The 21520-nt window shown below is 44.2% G+C and overlaps 1 protein-coding gene across 9 annotated transcripts in view; it reads right to left on the bottom strand.

Annotated features, from left to right (window-relative positions):
* Positions 1–21520, bottom strand: part of Caln1 (calneuron 1) — a 474231-nt gene that overhangs the window by 213864 nt on the left and 238847 nt on the right. For all 9 annotated transcript variants that reach the window (XM_076923056.1, XM_076923054.1, XM_076923058.1 and 6 more), the window contains one exon: positions 18032–18175. In XM_076923056.1, coding sequence (XP_076779171.1) covers positions 18032–18175 — 144 coding nt within the window. The remainder of the gene's footprint in view (positions 1–18031; positions 18176–21520) is intronic.

Below are 21520 nucleotides of genomic sequence, written 5' to 3'. Positions count from 1 at the left end.
TGTGTGTGTGTGTGTGTGTGTGTGTGTGTGTGTTAAAGAGGCTATGCCGCATGGGGTGATCATGTTCCTCCAAGAGTCATAGACTGCCAACTCCCAATGTCAGGTAAGGAAAATCTCCCTTTGAGTTCTTGGTTGGGATGGGTGTCCAAGAGACTCCCCAAACAATATAATCTATTATCATTGCCCTTGTTTGTCTCCCAGAAGCCGAAGGGAAGTACCTATTGTGTAGAAAGCACAAATTTCAGATATGGGAGAAAATGAGCTGGAACCGGCCTGGATGTCTCTCCTCTGTGAGGATTAGCTTTCATAATACTAGAAGGCTCTGTGCAAGCTGTCAAAGGAGAAAAGCATCCAATATTCCTACCCGGCTATAAAGCCTAGGAACCACAACAATGACCAGCCCAGCAAGATATCCCCAGTGATGCAATAGGGCATCATTAACTCTAATTGAATCTATGGCCCACACCGTAGGAGGGAACTCATGCCTAGCACTATAAACCCAGCCAACTCCGTGTGGCTGGAGAGGACACAGACCCTAGAGGAGAGCCTACTACTGCCGTTTTCTTAAACCACTATAATTTCTAATTGCTTTCCAAATAATTAACCACACAGCCATAAGTAAGTGTGGCTATTAGCCCCTCATCAAAGAGCTTTCTTTTGGCAGAAGATGGAGGCTGTCACAGATACCAACCATCAAAATGCACAGAGTTAGTTACAGTGGTGTTCTCATCCCTGATTGCTACCTCTACAATGCAACCACTACGCCTAAGGCTCAGTCAACATCACAGGCAAGGGGGTGAAAACCTGTGAGTACCAGTGGACCAGGATGCCCACTTTGAGAGTCTGTCTTCAGGCTATGCCTGTGAAATCTGAACAATAGGACTATCTCAACAAAACCTGCATAATGATAACACTGTAATCATGGCAACATAGATGAAAGAAAACTAGCAAAACCCCACCCCTACCTAGATGAAGAGCTACAGGCAATCAACTGGTGCTAAGAGGAGGGAATTAGTATTTTCCAGGGGCAAGCACCCTGAAAGGTTATTTAATGTCCAGTGGTCAGTTCTAAGCACATGGATATTTAAATAACACTAAATGGACCTAGTGAGTTAAGAGATAAAGGGAGAGAAATGATATAAACACGGTATTCATGTATGTTAACAGTATTCATGTATGTCATCCTCAAATATATATAAAATATTTGAGTTGACAGAAAAAAAATTCTCAGCAGTGGACTGGCTCTACACAGCAACAGCAGCTAGAGTCATTTTTGAGTATAATAAAAAAATCACTTGTCTTGTCGATCAAGGACAGAGTGACTGTTCATCCAGACACCAACGTGCTCAGAAAGGGCAAGCAAGGTAGAGAGGCAGGAGCCCCCTGGGATGAAAAATAAGCTTCATGACAAACACCCAGTTGTCAGAACTCAATGTCACAGGAAAAAAAAAATAGGTCAAGCAGAGCCTCCTCAGGGAGATACAGTCACAGTCCTTGCTAAGTGGGACATACGCTCAGGTCAGTGGTGGGTAGTGTCATAGGACCCCAGATTCATCCATTTGTGAGACGGGTAATAAGCTAGCTACTTTGTGTTGTGAAGAGCATTATGGCTGATAAGCCATACATAAGCCATACATCCTTACGTAAGGATGCTTCTGCCCAGCATGAGGCGCTAAGCTAGGATCCTCAAGACTCACATAAAAAGCTGAGCGTGGTGGTGCTCTGGGAGCACTCAGGCACTGGGAAGGTACAGACAGGATGAAGGCTGATTAGAGAGCCAGCCTAACCAAATGAAGGAACACCAGGTTCAGTGAGAGGCTTTGCCTCAAACATCATTGTTTTTTAAAGATGGAAAAGACCAAAGAAAGGGGGTGACAGAGGATGAAAAAGGATGGAGTGTGTAAACGGAGACACAGTCATGAAAGAGGACACTAAGCTATTAGCTCTCTAGCCTCCGCTCTATCGTGGTCCACTCCTGCCATGGTAGACATGCAAATTCAACATTCTGGGCTTTGAGATACAAAGAACCATTTTTCGGATGAACACCCCAATCTAATGTATGTTATTCCTTTGTGTGGAGATTGTGAAAGCTGGACTTTCAGCTGACTATCAATGCACCAATAACTGTCATGAGTAGCCACTGAACACAGTTGTCATGCACAAGTACGACTTCAATTTTAGTTGATTGATTGATTGGTTTCTTAATTAATCAATTAATTAGAGTGGTACAGAGTGATCAAGGAGAAATAAAAACACTAATGGTCACCCCAAGCCTCCATATGCATGTGCATACACACTTGTAGCCAATACTAACAAGTATATACACCACACACAGGTACATCACACATTTACATTGTACACACACACACACACACACAGAGAGAGAGAGAGAGAGAGAGAGAGAGAGAGAGAGAGCAATTTGGACTCTTTCAAAGCGCTAGAAGGTGGAAATCTAAAATTAGTATCTATGGGTATAATTTAAGAGCATTTTCTCTCAGGCTCTATTAATTTATTTCTTGTTCATTCTGTCTGTGTCTATCTGCATTGCCTGGTTTATGGCCACATCACCCCAGTCCTAGTCTCTATCATTTTATTTCTCATTCCTTCTGTCTGGGTCTATCTATGTACCTACCTGATTTATGGCCACATCACCCCAGGCCTAGTCTCAGCCTTCACATGATCTGCCCCTCTGAGTGATTCAAATCTCATGAAAAGGTATGATGGTTAATTTTGAACCTTATTTGATTGAGAAGTGCCTAAGAGCCTAATAAAGCAGACTCTTGGGAGTATCGAGGAGGATTTTTTTAAAGACGTTAGAGAGGGAAAGACACATCCTGAACATGGGTGGCACCATCCCCTAGGCTACAGGACTGGGTGGGATAAAGTGAAGAGGAGGAAGCCAGTGAGCTTCCTCTGATGCTTGGATACTGTGATGTCAGGTCTTCTTCTGGACCACACTCTTTCTATAATGGCATGAGTGCTCAGACCCTGAATCCTTCCTCCTTTCAACTATTCTTTGAGGGATTTTGGCTGTTGCAATGGGAAGCTGAGTGACACAGGATAGTGCAGTCACACTTAAAGGACACCAAGGAGCTCCTCAACCTAAGATTGTTTAACTTAACTACATCTGTGAAGACTTTTTCCAAATTAGGTAACATTTACAGGTTGCAAGGACTGGATCCTGATACTCTTGGGATGCTATTGCCAGCCCTCCACAACAGTCCCTGTTATACAGTTCCCTGTATCCAGAGATGCTGAGATTCCATGGTACATGTAGGAACCTCAACAGCACTCGGTTCAAGTAAAACAAACTGTGTTACTTCCTCTTCTTATAACTGTGGTCAAATAGGCAACTTGAGAATGGGGAGGTTTGTTTTGGCTTATGAACCAAAGGACAAAGTTGATCATGTAGAGAAGGCATGAGGTAGAGGAAATATGAGGTGGTTAGCCACATTGCATCCATAGGCAGGAAACAGAGACTGGGCAGAAAGTATCACTTGCCAATAAAACTTCCTTTTCCCCCAATGAGCCTCTTCTTCTCCTGAGACACCACCTTTTAAAGATTTCACAGCCTCCCAAACAGCACTTGATGGAGACAAATGTTCAAACACAGGAACCTACGGGGGACAATCCTAGGTACTGTTCTACTGCTGTGAGATACAATGAGTAAGACAACTTAGAGAAAAAAGCATTTAATTAAGGGCTTGCTTACAGTTTCAGTGGGTTAGTCTATGATCATCACGATGGGAAGCCTGGTGGCAGGCATGGTGCTAGAGAAACGGCTGAGAGATCACATCTGATCCACAAGTTGTACGCAGAGAGAGAAAGCAAGACAAGACCTAGCATTGGCTTTTGGCAATTTAAAGCCCACCCCCAGTGACATGCCTCCTACCTACAACAAGGGCACACCTGCTCCAGCAAAGTCACATCTCTTAATTCTGCCCAAACAGTTCCACTAAGTGGAAAGCAAGTATTCAAACATCTGAGCCTATGGGGGCTAGTCTCATTCAAACCACCATGGGACATTCCACATTCAAATCACAATTCCATCGATTATGTAAGTGATGTAATATGTATAAAATCAGTCAACAACAGGAGGAAGAACCCAACTCTGGCCTTAAGGATGTACAGAGGCACTTGTTGGAAACATCCTCTCCCATCAACACAGCATCTACCTACAAACCTATGAAAGAACACTAGTATTTCACACTCTTCAGGCATCTCCACCTGGACCCCACCCATCCTACTCTTTGCGCATGCGCTCTCCATTTTAGAGGGAAAAATGTCACTCTGAGGAAGATTGCCTCTCTGTCAAGACCATTTTTCTCAGACAGCTATCGCAACACTTACAAAAGCTACAGGCAGATCACAGTGAAGCCGCACGAAGAATTCAAGGCAGTGCTCACATTCTCATCTCTTTCCTTCCCATAACTGGGAAGAACACTTTCAGTAGGGTGGTGGCTCTCAATTTTCCTAATTCTGCAACCCCTTAATATAATTCCTGACACTGGGAGACAAGCACTTAACCACCGAGCCACCTCTCTGGCCCCTACCTCCCATTTTAAAAGCAGCTTGTATGTGTTTGCAGGCATGTATATGTGAGATTTGCACATGTGGTTATAGGAGCACATCTGAATGTAGAGGTCAGAGGTCAATATTGGGTCTTATTCTTTATGTGCCACCCACCTTAATTCTTGAAAAAGGGTCATTCATTAGGGACTCAGGATTCACCAACTGTATTTTCCAATGGTCTCTGGTGACCCCTGAGAAAAGGTCATATTATTCCCCAAAGGGATGAGAACCACCATGTTAGTGCACTGCTTGCTGTATAACATTTTCCTCTGAATTGAAATTGTTCCCTGCAGGACTGGGGCTGGGTGCTCATGAGACTCAGGAGGTCAAACAAACTTCACATGTCTGGGAAAGCTGAGATGTACAAGATTCTCTCCAAGTTTGCTTTCTAACACTGCCATAAAACATCATGACCACAAGTAATGCGAGGAGGAAAGGGTTAATTCTAGACCTGTCCAGCTGACTGCATTTTGGAGCTGGGGCTTTTTAAAGCTGTCCTCTGTGTTAGTGTGGACTTTTCAGAGACATGGCTGTCTTTGGATTATTGTTCTCCTGTGTCCCTTCACCCACACTCTTGTTAGTAGACCTAAGAAAAACATATTGGTTCACCACGTTGGACGTTGGTACAAACCTTAGTAAGTCATGGGTTACCATTCTGGGATGTTGCCACTTCCCCCGGCAAAGTCTCACATAACAGCCCATTTTTATGTTGCTGCCTCTGAAGTCCAGAGCAGAAAACATAAACTATGTTCTGAGCCATAAAATGTGTCCAATTACCTCACGCCCATGAGGCTCTGCGTGGTACCTTGTTGAGTTGTCCATGCATAGGCTCCAGAGACACAATCACACTGGCATCCTTCACAGCACTCCCAAATAGTAAACATATCATCTCTACTCTCCACAGTTATTTGACACTCATTAATCTCCACAGAAGTGGTTAGAATGATTCTTTCCTCTGTTTTTTCTTTTGTTCCTTTCCAAGGGATGTTATGGCTTGAATATAAAATGCCCTCCCAGAGACTCATGTGTTGAGTGCTTGGTCTCTAGCAGGTGGTGCTATTAGGAAAGTGTCATGGATGGCTATAATTGTCACCTGACAATTCTAGGCTTAGAATCACCTGGAAAGAAACTCTCCATGAGGAATTGTCTTGATAAGATGGACAGTAGAAGACTGTCTTAAATTAATTGGTGGGATGATCCAACTCTGGGCAACTCCATTTCCTAGGCATGGGGTCCCAAAAATGTCTGAACAGAGAACTCAAGCTGAGCACATGCAGCCAAGAGAGCATGAACCTATCTGTCTTTCTCTGCTCCTCACTGGGGATGTGATGTGACTGGTTGTAACTTCTTGCCTTAACTTCCCCACAGTGATGGACTTACAACCTGGAGCTGTAAGATAGAACTTGATAGAAGACTTAAGTCGTTAAGGATGGGTCCTTGGGAGAGCATTAAGCAGGGCACCTTCTGGTTACTTCTTTTGCTTCCTGTCTGCTACAATGGAAACAGTGTCTGCTGTATTCTCCCATGATGCTCTGTCCTCACAACAGACTTAGAAATAGGGAGCCAAGTAACCATGGACCAAGTAACCATGGACCAAGTAACCATGGACCAAGTAACCATGGACCAAGTAACCATGGACCATGTAACCATGGACCAAGTAACCATGGACCAAGTAACCATGGACCAAGTAACCATCCATAGACCAAGTAACCATGGACCAAGTAACCATGGACCAAGTAACCATAGACCAAGTAACCATGGACCAAGTAACCATGGACCAAGTAACCATGGACCAAGTAACCATGGACCAAGTAACCATCCATAGACCAAGTAACCATAGACCAAGTAACCATGGACCATGTAACCATGGACCAAGTAACCATGGACCAAGTAACCATGGACCAAGTAACCATCCATAGACCAAGTAACCATAGACCAAGTAACCATGGACCAAGTAACCATGGACCATGTAACCATAGACCAAGTAACCATGGACCAAGTAACCATGGACCAAGTAACCATGGACCAAGTAACCATGGACCAAGTAACCATGGACCAAGTAACCATGGACCAAGTAACCATGGACCATGTAACCATGGACCAAGTAACCATGGACCAAGTAACCATCCATAGACCAAGTAACCATAGACCAAGTAACCATGGACCATGTAACCATAGACCAAGTAACCATGGACCAAGTAACCATGGACCAAGTAACCATGGACCATGTAACCATGGACCAAGTAACCATGGACCAAGTAACCATGGACCAAGTAACCATGGACCAAGTAACCATGGACCATGTAACCATGGACCAAGTAACCATGGACCAAGTAACCATGGACCAAGTAACCATGGACCAAGTAACCATGGACCAAGTAACCATGGACCAAGTAACCATGGACCAAGTAACCATGGCTCATTCTGAAACAGACATAAAACAAATCCACCTTTTTAATGGTGTTTCTGCTGGGTATTTTGTCACAGTCCCTGGAAAAATAATTAATTCACGGGAAAAGAGTTCCTTTGGCATCTTATGATAGATGTAGAACTTATAGGGTTTTTGTTTCCCCCAAACTTCTCATTTAAGTTCAAAAGGTCCACAAGGTATCAACTTCCAAATTTGCTCTATAATCCCAAATTAGAGTTCTGCAATTATCATATAAAATATTTTCACTCCTTGCCCTATTTGCACTAGCAGATGTGCGGGGGGGGGGTAAGTAAGGCATGTATATGTACATACCTGTGCATGTGTGTGCACATGCATGAGCATGTGTGTGCACATGCCTGTGTGTGAGCACGTGCATGCATGTGTGTGCATATGTGCATGTGTATGCACGTGTGTGTATGCATGTGTGTGTGTGTGTGTGTCTGCTTCCTGCAGTGGACACAATGTGAACATCTCCCTCAAGCTCCTGATCTTATTTCTCTGTAGTGATGGACTGTAACCTGGGACTGTGAACAAAAATAGGCCCTTTCTCCCTTAAGTTGCTTTTTGGGGGTATTTTTATCACAGCAACAAAAAGAGAATAGAAGGTAGATGGCCCCAGTTGAGAATATAACTCTGATTTCTCCTGTCCCCTCCCTCTTTTAAAAATCTATGCCCCCAACACCATCTGGGATGAAGTCTTTAGAAATGGTTGTGCATTCATTCTTTATATATATATTACACAGAACGAACTGTGTCTAAGGAGATAAATGACTGAGGAACTGCACACCTGCTGTTGTGTAACTTTTCATGAGTATCCACGAAGAAGCATCTGTTTTTTCCAAAATAGGGTACCAATGCTAAAGGAGCAAATCCAACCAAGTCTTGCTAGATGAGATGATGGGGAAACTAGCATTTCTGGAAGTCCCTGCACAATCTACAGGCAGCTCTAACAGAAACCCCCTTCTCAGCAATGGTCTTAGCTGTGGGAGGTACCCTGTCAATCTTGTAACTTTCTGCACTTAGTTTGTTTCATTAACTTCCTGAGCCTTACCAGTTTCCTGAGCTTCCTGAGTTCTATGGCCGTCTCTTCTCCTGTCCTGGGGAGAATGTTCCAAATTAGAGGTAGTACCTGCACCACCTGTGTTTGCATCTGGCCATCTTGCTGCAGGGACAGGTGGGCATGGAAACAGAGCCACCACTGCTTTGTGAACTTTCATCCAGCAAAAGTTCTTTCCTTAAACCATCAGTACCTAGTGATTGTCACAGACTATTAGGAAACTCAAGGCACCCGCCCCCTAAAATATCTCATACTTGTCAAGCTCTGGTGGAGGAGTGCAAAGCTTTTAGACACTTTCCAAAATGATGTTGTGCTGAACCCCAAGTCTCTGTCTCTGCAAGGTACAGTTGCCATGGCAACTTCAGCTAATGAATATGTATGCAAATGAGCAAAGAATTTATTCATCATTTGACAGTTGTTCTAGCTGCTTTGCCCTTCCTGAGACTTGGAAGGCTGAAGTGGGATATTTAAAAAAAGTATGTGTTTGGTAAAACATTGGTTAAGCGTTTGTTTTCAGAGCTCATGGGGAGGGGGCTGTCATTTTTTTCATTTTTTTGTGATGTGAGATATATATATATATATATATATATATATATGGATTTCTCTGCATCTGTTCTAAGAATAAATAAAACCAAAAGTAATGGGACACATGTGCTCTGGATTCCTTAGGGTGGGAAAATGCAGTGTGTGGATGACAAGCAATAAGGACAAATTTTGCTCCACTCATACTTTAGATCTTAAGCAAGACCTGAGAGACTCCTGAGCTGTCCTTGCAAAGAGTAACAGTTTCTGATTCCTCCTCCCTCGATTCCTCATTAAGTGACCAAGGACATCCATAGCCAGACAAAAGCTGAAAAGAAAAAAAAAAAAAAGCCCATAGCCTAGAATGTCAGGCCCCTAGAAGGATGCTCTGGCCCTCTGAGGCAGGATACTGAAAAGGAGGAAAAAGAGAGCAGCTCAGTAGAATGGGGCTCACCTATCATGAGAAGGGAGAAGATCCTGGATGCAACCCTCAGCACTGAAAGAAGAAAGAAGGAGGGAAGGAAGCAAGGAAGGAAGGAGGGAGGAGAGAGGGAGGGAGGGAGAAAAGGAATCAAGGATGGAGGAAGGCAGAAAGGAAGGAAAGAAGGAAGTAAAGGGGCAAAGGAGAAAGAGAGTAATAACAGAGACGGGCAGAGAGAGTTAGAGAGAGGGAAGAAATATAGAATAAAGGGGAAAGAAGGAAGGAAGGAAACTGCAAAAGAAAACATTTTTGTAATTCAATAGCAGCAGCAGCCTAGGGATGTACTTAGAATGCTGTACCCATCCCAGGCCTGTTTTCTCTGCTCCTTGGTCTGATGCCATGTGAAGGACACACACCTCATGTTCTCATTAAGGGATCCCACCAGCATTCACCACTATGGTGGGCAAAACCCTCTAAAACTGTGAGTCAAAACCAATCCTCCCTCTCTTAAGTTGCTTCTCTTAGGGATTTTTGTCCGAGCAACAAGCTGAGTAACAAGCACACAGTCCAGGTTTGATTGAGTAGTCTGTAGAAGTACAATACTAAAACCGAAGATTCACCAACTCGTTCATATAAAACTCTAGGTACGGACTGGAGCCCAGTGGGACCTGACACCTGAGACTAACTGGAACACCAGTGACTCACAGAGGGATTCTGTCAACTCACACCTACCTGTTCCTGTGACCCAGCCATGGTTCTCTTCCTCATGATCTCAGTGGTTTGCCTCAAAATTGACCCCAAAGTGAATTTAGCCACCATACAAACAAGCAAGTTCACACTTAATGGACATCAGATAAATTGTTTTAAATTGGACAGAACTGAATGAAATTTCACCCCCCCCACACCCCCAGGCAGTGGTGAACCTAAAACAAAACAAATATAAATAAACAAAACCTACAGGCATATAAGAGACAAAACAAATTCTCAGACTCCTGGCATGAGAATGCCTTAGAATTTAAAGAGACCACACACAAATCAGGAAGAAGGAAGACAAAGGCTGTGTGCTTGGCTCAAAGAGAAAATTTAGAGCTGGGGAGATCATTAAGTAAGTAAGAAAGTGTGCTTGGTGTGCAAGCATGAGGATCTGAGTTCGAATCCCCTGAGCCCACATCAAAAGTAAGGCATAGCTGTATGTGAATTTAACTACAACACTGGGAGATAGAGACAGATGGATCCCAAGAGCTCACTGGTCAGCCAGCCTAGCTCAAACAGTGAGTTTTCAGTTTGGTGATGAGTTGGAGAGCAACATAGCAAGACATCTGGCATCTGCACTGGCCTCTATGCACAGTCATGCACATGAACACAGACTCTCACATACACACATGTATGCACATGAACACAGACACTCACATACACACATGTATGCACATGAACACAGGCACTCATGTGTGCACATGCATGCACAACACACACACATACATGCACACACACAGCCCACACCCCAAATTCTCTTTTTAAGGGTGAATTTCTGTTCTCTAGCCACAGGAGAACAAGGGGCCATTTGGAAGAGAGGGTTATATTACAAAATGCAAGCGAGTGGGTACAAGGGCCATGGGCTGCTGGCTCTATTATTTGAGAAAACTTTCCTCCAAGCTACTTTGGCTCACTCCAGATGACTAACCTGTCCTGTTCAAATCACTAGCAATGCAGAAAGTGGTCAAAAGTGTCCTTCAAGTCTCAAGAATACCATGACTTTATTCTTTAGTGAAACCTGCAGGAGCCGTGGCAGCTACTGGGAAGCCCGAGATCTGAAAGAAGTGAATGGGGATGCTCCAGAGTCCACAGGGACTCCAAAGCACCCATTCTCCACAAATATCTATGAAAGGATTCAGCTCCCCTTTTCCTGTGTGTGTGTGTGTGTGTGTGTATGCGTGTGCGTGTGTGTGTGTGTGCTAAGCAAACACTCTAACAATTACCTACAACCCCATCCCTCCATTTGAATTTTCTACAGTTGCCCAGGCTGATCTTGAACTTGTGGTACTCCTGCCCCGGGCCCCTGAGCACCTAGGATGGCAAGCTGAGGTAGTTCTCAGTATGGCTGCCTGTCAATTCTTCAAGGATAATGGTTCGTAAATGTTATCTCCCTGTCCACATTGCTGGAGCCAGACACCTGACAGGAACTAACTTCATTCAGTGTGGAAGGATTTTGGCTCACAGTTCAAGGGCAGACAGTCCATCACGGTGGGAAAGGCAGGGCAGGAGGAGTGGACTCCCTTCGCTCACATTTGGATGGGTCAGCAAGCAGGGAGAGAGAAGAAGGCTTGTGCTCAGTTGATTTCATCCTTTTTTGCCTCTTTTTATTCAGTTCAGGACTCCAGCCCAGGGGACAGTAACACCCGCATTCAGGGTGGGGGTGGTAAGAAGGCCATTTACCCATCAGCTATATATCCCTGGAAATAACACTGTAGATGCAGACAGACATGTGATTCATTAATGCCCTTTATTCATTAATACACAAGGCATTTCCTTGTGTATGCAAATATGTGAAGATACACACAGGTGTGCACGTGCAGGTTCATATGTGTATGCTTTCGGTGGCAACCAGAAGCTATCTACCTTGGCTGGCTTTTTGTTGTGTGTGTGTGTCAAGGGGAGTGGGGGGATGGTAAGCGTGTGTGTGTGTGTGTGTGTGTGTGTGTGTGTGTGTGTGTGTATTTTGAGACAGGGTCTCTCCCTTTTACCTGGTACTTGCCAATCCAACTAGGCTGGCTAGCCAAGGAATTAACATGCTTCCATCTCCACAGTGTTCATATTACAAGTCCACGCTACCATGCCTGGCTTTTTAATGTGGCTTCTGACAATCAGACCCGTGTCCTCATGCTTGCAAAGCAAGCACTTCACTGACTGAGCCACTTCCCCCATGACACACCCCGAGGCATTTTTTTTTTTTAATGCAGTCAAGTTGACAATCAAAGCTATCCATCACAAGGTGAAAATGAGCGGTTGAGTCCAAGGTCCAAGAAAGATCCTTTCCAGTAAAAAGCCAAAGAAAGCCCTGGGCAATGAACAGAAGCTTTGAGTTTTTGTTTAACTCTGAATAATAGTTTCAAACATAGAAGACACGTGCCCACATTAGAGCGTGTGCGTGCACGCGCACACACTCACACACACACACTCACACACACACAAGTCAGTCTTAGTATTGACAGCCACCTGGCTATAGACCAGGAGAGTAATTCCAGACCTTCATGTTGGTCTTCCATTCCACCCTCTGGGACTGTCTGGCTGAGCCTGTGTGGAAGACATCCAACAAGTTTCCCAATCCAAAGAGGCTACTGTTTGAAGGCAGCCAGCAAGGCACCCTGCTGCCTGCGAGCCCCTGATGAAAACCATATGTGAGGATTTGGCATGCGCAGATGAGCTTAGTCAGTTCCAGCGAGGCCTCGCGCTAAAGCCATGACCTCACTGTCGGACAAATCAGCAGGCACCCCAGAAAGAGACGGTGAGTGTGGGGTGCAGATTTGCATCTAATCATGGCCACATTTCCTGCTGCCTCAGATGCCAGGGTCTAGAACTAGAGAGATGTGGCCATCTTACAGCGTGTGTGTGTGTGTGTGTGTGTGTGTGTGTGTGTGTGTGTGTGCGCGCGCGCATGCACGCGCACACAGCCAGAGGACAATCTCAGCTGTTACTCAAATGCCATCCATCCTATCTAATCTTTTGAAACAGCATCTCTCACTGGAACTCGTCCACATAGGCTAGGCTGACTAGCCAGTGAGCCCCAGGGATCTGCTTGTCTCTGTGGCCCCAGCCCTGAGATTACAACCATGCACCACTATACTTGTTTGCTTGTTTTTTAATGGGTTCTAGGGACTGGACTCAGGTGCTCATGCTTGCACGATAATTAGTTTTTCTTACTTATCTCTCCTCATCCCAGCCTCTTTAAAAGTTCAATTCTTAACTAAGTCCAGGACCAATTTTGTGTTTATCCTGAAAACACAAATGTCAGTATATTTTATGCAAGCCCATTAATGATATCACTATCTCCCCCAGTCATATATATATATATATATATATATATATATATATATGTATATATGTATGTATATATATGTGTGTGTGTGTGTGTGTATACACATATATATGTATGTGCATCTATATATGTATGTATGTGCATGTATATACATCACCCCCGTAAAAATTGCCATCCCACATTCTCCATCTCAAAGAGCTACTTAATTAGAGTCAACCTGGGATGAAATTGCTATGGCAGATACCCAGGTCCAGAAGTGCGGAGAGGAGACTATAACTACATCCTAATTTCTTACAAACCAATCAGCTCAAAGGACTTCATTAAGAGAACAGTCAATCCAGCTGTCCCCAGAACTTGGCAGCCCAGAAATTTCCTGCCACAGTCTTAGTAATAAAATGCCTGCAGACACACACTTCCCCCTCCAACCAGGCTATAAAAAAAAAAATTACTCTTTTCACAAAAACTCAGTATTTTCATAAGTTAATAGTACATTTGTTTAGGCCAAAAAATTAATTTTTAAGGAAGCCATGCCCTAAAAAAAATGTAGTTATCTGTACAAGATCAAGCCAATGACATGGGCCAACAATCTCAAGGCAGCTCTGACTGGACTTGGTGTGAAGAAGAAAAGAGGGAAGAGGAGGAGGAAGAAGAGGAAAAGGAGGAGGAGGAGGAAGAGGAGGAGGAGGAAGAGGAGGGGGAGAAGAAGAAGAAGAAGAAGAAGAAGAAGAAGAAGAAGAAGAAGAAGAAGAGGAGGAGGAGGAGGAGGAGGAGGAGGAGGAGGAGGAGGAGGAGGAGGAGGAGGAGGAGGAGGAGGAGGAGGAGGAGGAGGAGGAGGAGGAGGAGGAGGAGGAGGAGGAGGAGGAGGAGGAGGAGGAAGACATGAAGGAAGGTGAAGGGGGGAGAGTGACTGTTGGGGCCACCTGGGAGGAATGGGAGGGAGTAGGTGGGGTGTATATAATCTAGATATATTGTTTGCATGTATGAAATTGTCAAACAATAAATAAGACACTCGGTTAAAAGAAGAAACTGGAAAGATGGCTTGGTGGTTAAGAGAATGTGTTGCTTTTGCAGAGGACCTGGGGTTCAGTTTCCAGCATCCAAATGGTAGTTTAGTGCCAACTGGAACTCCAACTCCAGTGGACTGAGCACTCTCTTCTGACTGTTATGGGCATCAGCACACACATGTGCACAGGCACACATATTCACGTACATAAAAATAAAGTCAACTTTTAAAAGTAAATCAGTTCAGGCTGGGCCTGATGGTACATATTTGAGAGACTAACACAAAGATTCCAAGTTCTAGAACAGCCTGGGCTCTGGAGGGAGTTCCAGGGTAGCCTGAAGTTCAGAGCAAGACTCTGCCTCTAAAAGTACCAGAGTTCAGAATTAAATTAAATTAAATTAAATTAAATCAAATCAAAAGCATTTTTATCTGCTCAGTCTCTGTAAAATACCTGGTGAATTGTCTTTGGTTAAATAAACTGATAGAAACTCTCTAAATATTTGCTTCAGTGCTCGCCAGCAGAATTTATAAGATTGTGATAAATTGCAAGCAAATTGGTAGAAGTCAAGAATCTCTTATACAGCAGATGGAGCAAATGTCTGAGCTTGGCCTCCTGAGTTCCTTGAAGAACGTCCCCATATAAGGTCCTGTGGGGCTCCAACCCTTATGCAAGCAGATGGGATCTTCAGTATCATGAGAACTCTCCCATGGGCTGGAGTCTAGCACTTAACGCAGTACCAGCCCCTTTTGTGTGACGGTTAATCTTGGTTATCAACTTTCTAGAATCTAGAGCAGTGGTTCTCAACCTTCCCAACACTGTGACCCTTTAATACAGTTCCTCATGTTGTGGTGACCCCCCCCCCCCCAACTATAAAATCGTTTTTGTTGCTGCTTCCTAACCATAATTTTGTTACTGCTATGAATCGTAATGCAAATATCTGATATGCAGGATTATTTTCACTGTTACAAATCGACCCAAAGGGGTCACGATGCACAAGTTGAAAAATATGCTAATCTAGCATCATCTAGGAGACACACTGCTGGGTGTGTCTAAGAAGAAGTTTACAGATTAGGTTAACTGAGGCAGGAAAACATATCCTAAATGTAGATGGGTCCTCAACTGAATAAAAAGGAGACCGTGAGCTAAGCACCAGCATCCATCTCTCTCTGCTTCCTGCCTGTGACTATGACAACCAGCCACCTCATGCCCTTTATATGTGGATATGAGCACATGAGTTATAGGTGGTTATGAGCTGCCCAGTGTGGGTGTTAGGAGCCAAGCTCAGGTCCTCTGCAAAGGGAGCAAGCATTCTTAACTGCTGAGCCACCTCTCTGGCCTCGAGAAATTTTAAACTAAGAATCAACAACACCTTCTTAGATCTATAAACAATGGTATTTTTCAAACATTTTTATTAAGGCAGCTTCATCACTGTGTCATCTGTATCCCCATGACTCAGGAGACTGAGGAATAAGGATCACTGAGATCTTGAAGCCCACCAGGGATACAAGGTGAGACCCTGTCTCCAGAAAAAAAAAAAACAAATTAAAATTAAATAAAAGTTTTAAGTAGGAAACTGTCCTTCAGTGCCTCTCTGAAATGAGGATGGGAGAGAATGGAAGAGAAGTTTTGCTGTAGGCACTTTGCCCTGGCACTTCAGAACTATCGCTACAATAGAAAGTGCAGTCGTATCCGGTCTGCAGCAGCTCAGTGAGTCACCATCCATCAGAGACTGTTCAGACAATGCATGCCCCTGATAGAGCAGCTCTGCACTGAAGTGAAAAAAAAAATCACCATCCACAGCTGCACTTCATTCACCATATGGTCTCCATTGTCGCTGTCCTCTCTAACACATCTCTTGGGGACGCAGGAGAAAGCTAAACTGAAAACTGGCATATAGACCAAACAAGTAGTCCCCTACCAGATTGCTCTGGTTTCCTTTATGTTGCTGTGATTAAAAACAAAAATAAACCCCTCTGACCAAACGGAATTCAGGGGAGAAAAGGTTATTTTCATCTTACAGTACCAGGTCAGGGTCCGTCATTGCAGAAAGTCAGGGAAGGACCCCAAAGTAAGAGCATGAAGTCAGGTGGATTCACGACTGTTGTAAAACGCTATGAACAAAAGTGACCTATGAAAAATGTTGGTTTGGTTTATAGTTTAAAGGGATAAGAGCCCACCATGGTGGGAAGATATGACAGCAGATAGGCATAGTATGGGAGTAGGAAGCTGATTGAGTACATCTTAAATTGCAAAAACATGAAGCAGCACGACCTGGAAATGGGGCAAGGCTGTAAACTTTCAAAGCTGGTCCCCAGTGATGTACTTCTTCCAGCAAGGCTCTATCTCCTAAAGGTTCCATAACCTCTCCCAAACAGTGCCACCTACTGGGAAACAAGTGTTCAAATACATGAGCCCATGGGGAACATTTCTCATTTGAAGCACTACAGTAGGGCAGCTTGCTATTCTAAAAAGCAGGCTATGAATTTGCAGTCATCTTTCCTTAACCTCCAAATAGCTGGGATGACAGACCTGTACCAACAGGCCTGGCTGTGATACTTGTTATCTTATTTGGTTTACTATATTGTTCTGTAGCTATTTCCTCCTAACTGAAATACTCCATTCTGGAGGAAGGCTCTTAAGACCCAGGAAGTAAAGAAAACATACAAGTCTCAGGAAGTTCCTGAAACTCACAAGATTTACAGGCACCTCCCCAATATTATATAAGCAGTAGCATGTACTGGAGAAAGGACAGTCTCCTACCAGCTTTGCTCCCTGCAAGTCATGGTAAGAACTAAGTTCCAGGGATACAGCTGTGTTTTTGACTGTGAGGACAGCTTAGTTAATAAAGTACTTGCCTTGCAACAGTGAGAACCAGAATGTAGATCAGCACAATGAAAGCTGTGGGTATAGAAGGGTGGAGACAGGAAGATCCCATGGGGAATGGTCACTAGTAGGTGAATTCAGAGTCCCTAATTAAAGACCCTTTCTCAAGAATTAAGGTGGATAGAGCCTAAAGAACGAGACCCAAGACTGACATCTGATCTCCACACACACATGCTCAGATGTACTCACATATCCATATGTGTAAACCCACGTATACATGCATGCAAACACACACAAGCTGCTTTTAAATGGGACGTAGGGGCCAGGGAGGTGGCTCAGTGGTTAAGTGCTTGCCCCCAAGCATGAGGACCAGAATTTGAATCCCCAGAACCCACATAAAATATGTGTGGGTGTTGTGACCTATAATCCTAGACTCAGAAGGTACAGATGGGATTCCCACCGCAAGTGGCTAGCTAGAGTAGGTATATTAGGAGCTCAGACTTTGATTCAGAGACCCTGCCTCAGTGACAAAGATAGAAAAGCCATTAAAGATTATTCTAAACATCAACCTGAAGTCTCCACACACATGTATACACATACACCGAACTAACATATACATACATGCATAGCACATAAGCACGAAAATTTAAAGATAAGATTTATATTACTTTTAAATTTCTGTGGATGTGTGTGCACATGTGAGTACATGTGTACACATCAGTTTAGCTTCTACAGAGATCAGAGATGTCAGATCCCCCTGGAGCAGGAGTTATAGATGGTTGTGAGCCACCCAGATTTGGCTCAAAGCCAAATCTGAGTAGCAAAGCATGAGTTCTTAACCACTGAGCTCTCCAACCCTGAAAATTGGAAAAATAAATAAAATAAAATAAAATAAAATAAAATAAAATAAAATAAAATGGGAGGGAAAGAAAAGGGGGGTCTAGCTGCTCCACCAAACAAACTGGCTTCATCCATTCCCATAACTGTCCCCAAACCATCCCTGCTGGCCTCTGGAGCTCACAGTCCTGTTGAGCAAACCCAGATCAAGTTCAAGTTTCTATTCCTAACATGTAAACCGAGATAGGTCTCAGAGTGTGAGACTTGCATAAAACCCAGGCCCAGTGAGTGAGGTGGGAGGTACAGCCTGGCAGTGCTAAGCAGGTCTCACCGTCCATGTCCAGACGCTGCATGATGATAGCCAGCTCCACTTCGCTCGGCATGTACCCCAAGGAGCGCATGGCCATGCCCAGCTCCTGCTTGGAAATGAAGCCGTTCCCATCTCTGTCCAGAACACGAAAGGCTTCTCGGATTTCTGCAAGTAAAAAGCAGAGAGTCCACAGGTCACATGGCTGCGTCCTTGCATTCAAACCATGGGTGACTAATAGGTAGCGTCTTGCTGTACCAGTAGGAGGCTCACTGCTTTTCTTGTTGCTGTCACCAAACACACACTATGAAACAATTTAAGAAAGAAAGAGTGTAGCTGTGAGGATCATTTGGTAGAATGCTGGCATAGTATGCATGAAGCCATGGGATTCCATCCCCAACACTGCATAAACCAGGCATGGTGATGCTGGGTTATAAGCCCAGCCCTTGGAAGGAAGTTGGAGGCAGGAGGATATCTTAGTGTACATAGCCAGGTAGAGACCAGAGCTACACTCAACTCTGCCTCAAAATAATAGACAAATAATAAATAGACAAAATAACAAATAGAAAAATAGATAAAATGGAGAAATGAGGAAGAAAGCCAGACGTGATTGTCTGGTTTATAAATGCGTATACCCATGTACACGTGAATACACACACAAATAATTATGAAATAAAACATAGAAAGAGAGGGGAAGAGAAAAAATTGCCAGGAAAAGAAAGAAGGAAGAAAGGAATGGAAGAGAAAAAGAAAAAACAGGAGGCAGGTCCGTGTGTGTGCACACTGCACTAGGCACAGTCAGGTAGGGATCCCAGCAGAAAACCACTTGGATGAAGGGGGAGACTGTGAGCTTTGCAAAAAGGAAGAGGTCAGGGGAAAGTGTGTGACAGTCCCCCTGCTGTTGCTGGAGACATGCAGTGTTAATAACCCCAGAGGGCAGGAGGTGAGTATCCTGCTGTTTCTATTTCATCTCTCCATCTGCAGTTGTTTTATGACTATAAACAGCCACAGCTCAATGGGAATGTCAAAGAGGTTTGAAAGAACTTTAATCACTTTCTCCCTGGGCTGGAAAAGAACTCCATTCTCCTATCACCAAGGCTCATTCTGCTTGGCAAGAAGTCCTCCCCCCCTCCCCATCCGCCTGCCTTTTATTTTTTTTTTTTTTAAACTCTGGGCTGTACCTACAGCCTTCTTCACAGAACCTCCAATTCCATCAGTCCTAGCTGGAATGAACCTTTTTTCTCACGTCACCCTTGTGAGGCATGAGGAATTTGAGATAACAGTTTAAGGAGAAGAGGTGCATCCTGTGTATCAGATGGAGACTGGACCTGCAGCAGCTTGGAGCTGCTCCAATGAATTCAGTGTTGGGAGGATACAGAGACAGGCTCAGCGCTAAGAGTGCTGGCTGCACTCGCAGAAGCATCCAAGTCTGTGATATTTGTCTTTCTCCGCCAGGCTTATTTCACTTAACGCGAAGGCCTTCAGCTCTCTTCAAAAACATAACTCAGTTCTTCATCAAAGCAGTATAATGCTCTATTGTGTACATGTCCTACACTCCCTTTATCATTTGTAGAAGCCCATAGAGACTGGGTCAGTTTCAGGCTCATGTGACTAGAACAACAAGAAGCATGGATGTGTATGTTTCTCTGTAGTATACAGACTTAGACTTGTATTCCTTTGGGCAAATACCCAGGAGTAATACTGCTATGTCAAAAGGTAAATTATGAGTATGTGGGGCGGGAGAAAATGTCTACATGAGTGCAGGTGCCGTAGGGGCCAGAGGGGACATCTGATTGTTTGAAACTGGAATTACAGGCAGCTGTGGGCTGCCTAAGGTGGGCACTGGGGATCAGAGTTAGGTCCTCAGAAGGAACAGTATGTGTTCTTAACCACTGAGCCATCTCCCCAGCCATTGTCTTTCATCTGCGGAGGACCTTCCATATCGATTTCTGCAGTGGCTGCAACAGTTTACATTCCCACAAAGCCACCCTCCTCCCATATGAATGCTAATGTTGGATTTGGGGACCACCCAGATCATCCATCCTGAACAATCTCTATTTCAAGACCCTTAACTCAACCACACCAAGGAATCCTTTCCAGGGAAGCATTTGGAATTCTAGGGGATTAGGCCTAGGCATCCCTAAGGGTCGTTTTCTGTTTGACTGTACTCTTTCATCCTGAGCTTCCTCTTCAGACAGCTTCCTTTCCTTGCTAAAGTTAACCTCCAGCCTTTGAGGCCCCATCTTATTTCATTTCCGTTACTGTCATAAAACACCTTAGCTGAAAACAATACAAGAGAGGAAAGGGCTTGTTCAGAGTCATTGCTCCAGGTCAAAGTCTGACATTGCAGTCCAGCAGTGGAAGCCATGCACTGTCAAGAGTAGAGAGAAACAAATGCACCAATGCTGCCTGTCTACTAGCTATGCACAGCTGGCTTTCCTCAGACTTACATAGCTCAGGGTTCAACCCATGAGTTGGTGTCATCTATAGTAGGGGGTATATTCCCACGTCAATTAACAATCAAGACAATCCCCCACAGACATGCCTACCATCCAACTTAATGGACATAATTCTTCCCTGAGACTCTTCCCAATTGATCCCGGTGTATAGAGGTTATAGAAGGTTAGGTTAAAGCTAGGCAACATACATAGATTCCAGAGCAATGTCTTTGCTGGCCACAGTGATTCCTGTCTCTCAATTGGTTAACTCTTCAGTAAGCCATTCACCCCTTTCACATGACATCCAGCATGTCCCAGCACTGTATGGGGGCAAAAACCAGGAGAATGGTTGAGGCCTGCTGGCCACCAGTCTAGCTGCAAGTTCAAGGAAAGATCCTGTCTCAAGAGAATGAGGTAAGAGTGATAGAGCAGGGGACCTGCCAAAGTTCTCTGTCCTCTATGTGTAGGCATGCACACCAGCATGCATGGTACACACACACACACACACACACACACACACACACACACACACGCAATCTCTATGTGTTCCTCACTCATACTATAGGGGGCACTAGACAGACAGCTGGCAGACTAATTATTGCAAATGCATCTCAATACATTCAAAACCATAGGACTAAAAAAGCTGGGACAGATGGCTCAGTGGTTAAGAGCACTGGTTGTTCTTGTAGAGGACCTGTTCATGTCCCAGTATCCACATGGCAGCTCACAACTGTCTGTAATTCCAGTTCCAAGAGATCTGATACTTTCTTTTGGCCTCCATGGGCACTAGGCATAAAGAGATGCCCAGAGACGTATGTAAGCAAAAGACTATACACATTAAATACAACTAATTAAGATTAAATTAGAAATAAAAAGAATTATAGAGCTGAAAAGATGATTCTACAGTTAAAGAGTACTTGCTGCTCTTGCAGAGGACCCACATCCAACTTCTAGCACCCATAATTCTAGCTCCAGGGCATCCAACATCTTCCCCTGGCTTCCAAGGGCATCTGTACTCAGGTACACATAGTCACTCACAGACACACAGGCATATACATTAATTAAAGATAGACCT

This window comes from Arvicanthis niloticus, chromosome 24, assembly GCF_011762505.2.
Source record: "Arvicanthis niloticus isolate mArvNil1 chromosome 24, mArvNil1.pat.X, whole genome shotgun sequence".
In the NCBI taxonomy this organism is placed as follows: Eukaryota; Metazoa; Chordata; class Mammalia; order Rodentia; family Muridae; genus Arvicanthis; species Arvicanthis niloticus.
This window is presented reverse-complemented; position numbering and strand designations above follow the sequence as displayed.